Genomic DNA, 8,893 nt, shown 5'->3' on the forward strand with positions numbered 1-8,893 from the left:
TAAATTCAATCCGTATCCGATTGTCAAATTACTATGACAGTTGAAGCCTTCAAATTATGAGAGCTGTTTTCATTTCTTTGCAAACCTTCACGTTCACTAATCAGCATAAAGAATGCCCGGCATTCGCGGCTGTACGTATTCTTCCTTTGTTTTCTTTATTTCTATCAGTTTGACCTTCACAGATACATTACGGCATACTTATATCTTAGTCGTACTAAAATCTTTGTTTAAGAAAATTTATCTCACCAATTTTATTCTTTTCAGTTGCAACCTGCTAACTAAGTCAACTCAATGAAGCTCAGTCTTGCGTGATTTATCCATTAACAACGAAAAAATATTTCTAGCTGCTGAACACGTACGTTGCTTAAATTATTTTTTGTGCGAACTAACGTCATTGCTGATTAATGATTTGATGTTGTTCCTATTATATTTTTTGTTCCAAGTGGTTTGTTATTATTTACTTACCACACAAATGTGCAGAGGCTTCGAGGTTGGATCAGGTCAAGAGTGATGTGCGCATCCAATACATCTTTCATTATTATACCATAAACACGCGACCCAATACATCAACCCTAAATTTAACAAGGCAGGATTATAAGCAGGATGGAATCTACGATCTTATATTTGGTGGAAACTGCTAAATGATTGGCGGAAAAGTAATTTGACTAAACTATGCAGTCCTGTAATTTCTTGGGCATAAGGCAAAGAGCATTCTTTTTGTGCATGGCGATTCCAGGAAGAACATCAGTGTCTATGTCCTCCACTTTCATCCCTTTGGGGAGTTCCCAATCGAAAGAGTTGAGTAAATTAGCAAGTGCTAGCTCCACTGTTACAACTCCCAGTTGTATTCCTGGACATATTCTTCTTCCTCCTCCAAACGGTATCCACCCAAATCCTTGTCCCTTGCTGAAATCCACAGACCTACCTTCAAATCTTTCTGGATTGAACTCTTCTGGCTGCTCCCATGCCTCTGGGTCCCTCCCTATGGCCCACACGTTGAAATATATCACACTCTTGTCTTCTATGTCATACCCACCGATCTGGCATTTCTCAGTCGCTTCCCTCGGTACCATTAATGGCGCTGGTGGGTACATTCTCAGTGTCTCCTTCACTGCCGCCTCCAGATAAGGAAGCCTTTGGAGATCATCTTCGTCAATGAAGCTTTTTCTCGGCTTTAAATTTCTGATTTCTTCTTTGACTTTATTCATCACTCTTGGATTCTTAATGAGAGCCGTCATGGCCCATACCAGCGTCGCCGCCCCGGTGTCAGTCCCAGCTATGAATATATCCTGCACCCAAATAATTCACTATATTTTATTATTGTAAGACACTCTCATGCTTGTCCCAATCTAATGAGTATATTATATTGTATCCAAACATATGTATTTTATCAGTGCACGGCAAGCCTTTTAAGAGTCTACGCCATAAGCATTCTGCCTAAAATATTTATTTAATTTCAGGTTTGAAACGGTGAAAAGGTTAAGAGTAATACCGTAAGTAAGGCTTTGATGCTAGTCAATGAGAGTTCGAATGAAGATGTATCCTTCGTCAATCCAAGACAGACATCGATGAAGTCTTCTTCTTGGTCGGATTTTCGTGCTTTTGAATGGATGTGATCATCGATGATCTGCTGGAAGAAATTATCCAATTCCGTGAAGTTTTTTTCGAGCCGCGATAATAATCCCCTGAGCCTATCAATCCAGTGCCCGATGAAAGGTAAATGGTCTGTGAAGTAAAACGCAGCGATCATGGCTTGTTCTTCATTCAACATCCCATGAAACTGACTCCTTTTGTTTCCTTCATCTTCATATCTCTTTCCAAAAGCAGCTCTGCAAATTATGCTGCTTGTCAGACGCATCACCGCCTCGCTCAAGTTTGTGACTTGATTCAGGGAAGCCGACTTTGATATATTGTTCATCATTCGGAGCACTTCGTCTTCCCGGAGAGAGCGAAAAGACTGAACACGTTTGGTGTTGAACAAATGAACGACACAGAGCTTTCTGAGTTCTCTCCAGTAATCGCCGTAGGGTGAAAAAACCAGGTCTGAACAATCATAGCTGTATTTCCTCTGACCGAGCAAGGATGGGCGACTGGCCATTTGGAGGTCATGGGTTTTGAGGAAGAGCTCAGCCATTTTTGCGGAGGAAACAACCAGAGTTGGTATGGAAGCGAGGCGCAAGTGCATGAGAGGGCCGTAGTGGTTGGAGAGACGCCATAGGTGGAGGTGAAGGTCAGAGCTCGGAAGCTGATGAAGGTTGCCGATAAGAGGAAGGCCTGGAGGACCAGGAGGGATGTTAAGCGAGGCGGTGGTTCTTTGTTTATGAAGAAGGTAGAAGAAGATGAAAGGGATAAAGAGAAGGGCGATTAGAAAAAGCATGATTTTGCAGCTTCTATCTGCTTTCCGCCGGCTAAAGTGCGTCAGTCGCTTTACATTTTATAGAACGGAAGTCTCAATTTGGAATTATTTATGCAAGTGAATATTACTGACAAATCCGTGGTTTTTTTTTTTTCCGGACTAGAGACTGAAAGGGAAAACCACCTAACGTAGTTGCGTGTGCATTTAAATATGGGACGGACACTCTGTGTATATTTATAGATATATTCCTCCGGTCCTAAATGTAAGACCCTTATACACATTAGTATAAGAGTCTTACATTTAGGATCGGAGGAGTATATTTTTATATAAATTGTTTCCTTCGGTATGGCCCAAGAGCAACATTGGGCTGTGAGCCTGTGAGTTTAAATCACTCCGCCCACACATTATCCAAATTTGTTCGAGAGCATGCTTTGAGGGGGGGAAAACTCGCGCTTTTGATTGTATTTTAATTTCTTGTAATGTGTTTCTTGAATACTTAATGAAGAATTTTATTATTTTAAAATAGCGTGAATAAGACAAAGTTCAATCATATCACAATCTTCTTGTAAATAAATCACAATTTGCTTGTAAATAACTTGAAATTATATATAAATATAAAATAATAGTTACGTGAGGAGGTGTATAACTACAGCTTAAATACCAGAGCAAGATATTATCGTGAAAAGTTAAATTCTTAGAAGGAAATGAAAAATCATGAACTCGACGTCATTTTATTGAAGCGAACAAGTGAGCAGACGGAAGTGAAAGTTTGAGACAGCTACAGTGCAATCTTAAATACCGGGAAGGATTCCACGCACACAAAAATAGCAGGTGACCACGTGGATGTGTATTATGGGTTCTTAATGACTAAGAAAAGATCATTTTTCTTGTTCACAGCTATTCCTGGTGTGACTTCGGTGTCAATGTCATGCTCCTCAATCCCAGCAGGCAATTCCCAATCAAAACAGTGAAGAAGATTAGCAAGTGTAAGCTCCACTGTGACTACTGCCATGAGCATTCCGGGACAAATCCTGCGACCAGCTCCAAATGGAATCAGCTCAAAATCTTGGCCTTTGAAGTTTACTGAACAGTTGTTGAAGAACCTTTCTGGATAAAACTGTTCTGGCTCTTCCCATGTCTCAGGGTCTCTCCCTATAGCCCACGCATTCACTAAAACCATAGTTTTTGGTTGAATCTCGTAACCTTCTATGCTGCACCTGTCCATGGATTCTTTTGGCAGAAGCAAGGGAGTAGGTGGAAACAGTCTCAGAGTCTCCTTCACCACTGCTTTGAGGTAAGGAAGCCTCTCAATATCCTCTTCACTTATGAATTCTTTCTCACTATATAACTTTCTGATTTCATCTTGTACTTTCTTCATTACCCTGGGATTCTTTATCAATGAGGTCATTGCCATAACTATTGTTGCTGCACTCGTGTCTGTTCCTGCTATAAATATATTCTGCATCCACATATATAACAGAAATTGAATAACCTTTAAGAAAAGAAAAAAAAGACTCTTGTTTATCATAGAAAATGGAGACAATATTACCATGAGCAAAGCCTTGATGTGATCTAAACTGAGATCAAACGAGGACGATTGAGAATCCATTATTTGAAGAAGGATATTAATGATGTCTTGTTGGTCGGCAGGAGGTGTTGTTGCATTTATGTGATCGTTGATGACTTGTTGGTAGAACATGTCAAGTTGCTTGAAGGTTTTATCCAGACGACTGAGAAGTCCTCTGAGTCTATCAACCCACCCCAACCATGGCAGATAGTCTGAGAAATACAATTCGACCAATAATGCCTCAGCTTCATTTAGCAGTCCATGAAATCTACTTCTCTCACGTCCTTGGTCTTCCAAATCATGCCTTTTCCCGAAAGCAATCCGACATATCAAAGTGCTGGTGAAAAACGTTAACCTCTCGCTCAGGTTGATTACTTTGTGAGAAGCAGCAGACAGTGACAAGTTTCGAATCATTCGCACAACCTCGTCTTCCCGAACGGGACGAAACGAGTGGGTGCGCCGAGAGCTAAACAGGTGATGGACACACAATTTTTTCATTTCTCTCCAATAGTCACTGTAAGGTGCGAAAGCCACGTCTAAGCCGTTGTACGACAATTTCTGTTGACCAAGCAAAGATGGTCTGCTAGCAAATACGAGGTCGTGGGTTTTCATGACTTGTCTGGCTATTTTGGCCGAGGAAACAACAATGGCGGGCTTGAGGCCAAAGCGCAGGAACATGAGAGGGCCATATTGTTGGGAAAGATGGCATAGATAGCTATGTGGGGAAGACCTGGAAAGCTGGTGAAGATTGCCTATGAGAGGAAGACCCGAAGGGCCTGGTGGAAGCCGTGCTCTTATTCTTCTTGTTCTGCGGATAAGAAAGATGAGGAAGATGGATGAGAAGAGAGTTAAAAGTATCACCATACTTTTGGTGCGGTACGAATTAAGTGTGTGGAGTTAGGAACCTGGATCTAAGATATATATAAAAGTGGTATGGTTACAGTTTATGATTTAAAATTCGATCGTTTAGGTTCACAAAATGATGAACGGGTAAATGGATATGGAGAAAAATTGAAAAGGGGAAAGAATTGCCATAAGATATTTCTCATATTCAATCACGTGCTTAACCCAAATGCCTGTAGGCCACATCATCACATGACCCGATCTGGCCTATCAAAAGGCGAGACACTCCTATTTAATTTGGAAACAATTTTAAAAGCGACATGCATGCTTAAAGAGTAAACACGTTACCTAGCTAGCCTAGTGTAAGCTTAGTATTGGTGTGGACTTAGGTTTTGAAGAGGACATTAATGGGCAGTTACTTTGGCTTTTCCTAGACGGGTGGGGCAAAAGAAAAAACTAAGGGTTATTTGTTTCAATTTATATCCTGCAATCCAGTGCAGGGTAGTGTAATGACAATGTAATGAAAGTTTATAATATTAGCATTTGGTACGTTTTTTGAGAGTGGTGCAATAAGCTATATCTAATAATTATTTAAAATGAATAAATAACAAAAGATAAGTTTATCTTTATAATGGCAACAACACACTCTCTTCAGACGAGAAGAGAGAGAATGAAGATATTTCTTATTTTTATAATGGCAATGGCAAATGAATGACGGGAAAGTTAGTTGAGGATGGAGGTGGGGTCATGGATTTTTGTGTTGCTCAGATTTGCTGAGGAGGAAGGTTAATGACAGAGAATGAAAACCAGAAGCCACGTTGCCGTACCTTTGGTGTTTGTATCGTCGTCCGCTGAAGAGCCACGTCTTGTTAGTCTCGATGCGCTTTCTGTAGGTGCAGGAAGGACTGCCGCCGCCGGTGGCCGTAGTGGCGATGTTAGCAGCGGGGTAAATTTCATGGAAGGAGAAATTGATGGACAAATGTGGGAAGACGCACAAGTAGATGGGAGTATTTTGGCATAAGGCAATGCTAATGGGATGGTAATGTAGATTCACAGGGGGCCCTATGAATCCTCATTGCCATTTTTTTGGTAATTATAATTAATGCAACCAAACGCACATATAATGGGATCTAAATAACATTCATCATCATTGCAACCCTACAATGCGGTTGAACCTATATGGTAATGTAACGGGATCTTAATAATTCATCATGCTAAATATTCTTTTACTAAATTTTATTAATCCAAATAACAATCTCAACTTTTTATTTTTAATGTTTTGTATCAAGCAGAACTTTTAACTTCAAAACACCTAAAAATTGTTATTTTCACGGATTATGGGATTAGATGTTCTTTGTTTTCGTATGCTAGAACTCCTCTGTACATGATTTTTTTGTTTTGTTTTGTGAATGAGATCATTTTCAGTCAAAAAAGAAAAGAAAGAAAAAAGACATCATTTGTGATGGAGGTTCGGAGCATGTGCTGTCATTTATTTAATGTGAGAATCGGTCTTAGTGCTCATCACAATGATAAGCACTATCATGTTTGTCAAATTTCAACCATTTAAATTTAATATGGATGACTAAGATTTAATATTTTTTAAATATTTTTTTTTAATAGGTACATAACTCAAAATAAAATGAAATACCTTGACTGTAAGTTTTTTTTTAAAAATAATTTTTATTAAAAAATTGTTAGTTAAAAATTTTAAATTTAAGTTATTAAAGTTATATCTCAACAGTTTAGATTTTATGACTAATAAATATCATGATACTTAAGTATCGAAACATATTCCACTCAGTGTGATAGCATTGGATTCATTTGTCCGCTTTCTAAAAAAAGGAGGGCAAATCTGGCCCGGCGCGGGTCTTGTGTTGCTCAGCTTCTTGTTTACATCAGTCGCATTCATTTTGCTACCTGGATGCTATTCTCTATTTACTTTTCTTTTCACTATAATAAATGAATCGTAATATTTTCAAAGAAAAGTAATATGTAAGATATCATATTTTATGCATGAAATCTATTTTTAAATATATCTTTTCTAATCTTTTTGTATGTTCTAGGTAAATATCCCATATATCACATCATATGAAGTGTTTAATATATCTTCAAACATTTTCATATAATTTAAATTTAAAATATACAACATTTGTATATTATTTCTATTTAAGAGTTATGGACATTATATATGATCATCTAAATCTAAAGTTTAATACATTTTATTCATTTTTTTCTTGATTTATTTTTGTTGAATATATATAAGTCTTTTCCTATTTTTTAAAATATTTTTCTACACATTTCAAAAGTTTAAATATTAAAAAAAAATACATTGTTTAAAAAATATTGAGATATTATTTATCAACTAAATATATATAATTACCAATTTACTATGAATTCAATTATTTAATTTCAACAGCTGCTTAAAAGAATGGCCAAGTTCGGATTCGAGAAGCTGCTCCCTTCGTTCAACCGTCGTTTGATCAGGGGACCGTTAAAAGGATTGTCGGCTGGATGGATATTGCGTTTATTGAAGGGATGCCTTTTAGGATAATGCGGATGCATTATCTTTTCTGTGGGTTGGGCCGAAATGTGTGTTCAGGCCCATAAAACATTTGGTCTATAAATCAAGTACACTGGAGACCAAGTTTAGGCGATGTTTGGGCACCATGTGGTCCGTAAAAGCAAGTTTTCCAATGTCTGTTACTCTGTTTGGGTAGAGTTTTTTTTATTCTCCTCCACAAAATCTAAAAACAATAAAAAAAATATTTCGAAAAGGTAAGTCAGTTTTAAATATTTAGAAAGAAAATTGCAAATAAAGACCCTATAATATATAAAATTTCAATTTGAGACTTTTAATTTGTAAAATAGCAAATAAGAACCCGATCTCACTTTTGCAAATATGAAATCGTGGTGAAATGTCTGAAATATCCCTTAGTCAAATGACAAATTGACTATGAAAAATGACAAGTTTACTTTAGTGAATGACAATTTCATTAGACCAAATTACAACTTGGTTGAGGGTATGCCAAATGACGAGTTGACTATGGGAAATAACAAGTTCATTTTAACGAATGACAACTTTAGTAAACCAAATCACAATTTCACTAAAGGGCATTTCAGACATTTTACTCACATTTCATATTTGCAAAAGCAGGATCTGATCCTTATTTGCTATTTTTCAAATTCTAAATCCCAAATCATAATTTTATATATTAGAAGGTCTTTATTTATAATTTTTCCTAATATTTATACTTCTACGTTTAGAAACTAGTCACGCAATCAACCTCGCTCGTCTTCTACCTTTCACTTGCTTTGAATTTATCATCTCACTTTTTAAGTTTACTTTTGTAATTCAAGTTCAATGCAAGAAGCCGTTTCTTTAATATACCACTTCTGTTTTTTAATACAAGATCTTGTTAATTTTTATTTTGATCCTAAATATAAGAACACAATCTATTTTGTCTCTCATTTATTAATTTTTTTTCTAATATAGTCCTTCTAATAATTGTAATTCTACCTAATACATTTGATTAGCAAAGATATTTTAAGAAAGACAACACAATATTATACAATTAACTAACTTAACTTATTTTTTTAACCTCTTAAATTAGTCAATTAGTTTTTATATTTAAGACTGGAGGTAGTATATATATATATAATGTGGTATTATAGTTACAATTATGACATAAAATTCCACCGTTTGCAACTTACAATCTCAAAACGGAATGTCGCGGGCAATCAAAATCTAATGGCCAAATTAAATGGACTGAGTTGAGTGAGTCTAGAATAAAATAAACACTAGTACTATGTGGTCCATGCGTATCCGTCCCTGAATTATAATCCACGTGGTCAGGACGGCAAAAATTTTGGACCAAGAACACAGGAATTGACGTATACCTCCCTCCACCAACCCAAACTACCGTTGTACGGAACCCAATGAACCAAAACAACCACACAAGTTTATGGTTCCCATCTTGCTTATCATTCTTTGCGTATCGATATTTGATAAGTGGGAGCATGAAAAACTGATATTGGGAACAGCCTAGACATATTCTATTGAACAACTAGAGAATCTTTCTGGATAGAATTGTTGTGAAATTTTTGGTTGAATCTGCACTACTAGAAAA

At 36.8% G+C, this 8,893-nt stretch overlaps 2 protein-coding genes across 2 annotated transcripts; both read right to left on the reverse strand.

Annotated features, from left to right (window-relative positions):
• Nucleotides 1-491: 491 nt before the first annotated feature.
• LOC114758185 (cytochrome P450 71A1-like) lies at nucleotides 492-2,410 on the reverse strand. The gene is made up of 2 exons (XM_028947209.1): nucleotides 1,493-2,410; nucleotides 492-1,289 (listed from the first exon to the last, which is right to left on the reverse strand). Exons 1-2 carry the CDS (start codon nucleotides 2,375-2,377, stop codon nucleotides 666-668), a joined length of 1,509 nt encoding a protein of 502 aa, XP_028803042.1. The 5' UTR covers nucleotides 2,378-2,410; the 3' UTR covers nucleotides 492-665.
• Nucleotides 2,411-3,206: 796 nt separating this feature from the next.
• LOC114758171 (cytochrome P450 83B1-like) lies at nucleotides 3,207-4,787 on the reverse strand. The gene is made up of 2 exons (XM_028947190.1): nucleotides 3,906-4,787; nucleotides 3,207-3,815 (listed from the first exon to the last, which is right to left on the reverse strand). The coding sequence occupies exons 1-2, from the start codon at nucleotides 4,785-4,787 to the stop codon at nucleotides 3,207-3,209; spliced, it is 1,491 nt and encodes a 496-aa protein (XP_028803023.1).
• Nucleotides 4,788-8,893: the final 4,106 nt, after the last annotated feature.

Source organism: Neltuma alba, unplaced genomic scaffold (assembly GCF_004799145.2).
Source record: "Neltuma alba isolate B1F8T4 unplaced genomic scaffold, ASM479914v2 tig00010672_pilon, whole genome shotgun sequence".
Taxonomy (NCBI): domain Eukaryota; kingdom Viridiplantae; phylum Streptophyta; class Magnoliopsida; order Fabales; family Fabaceae; genus Neltuma; species Neltuma alba.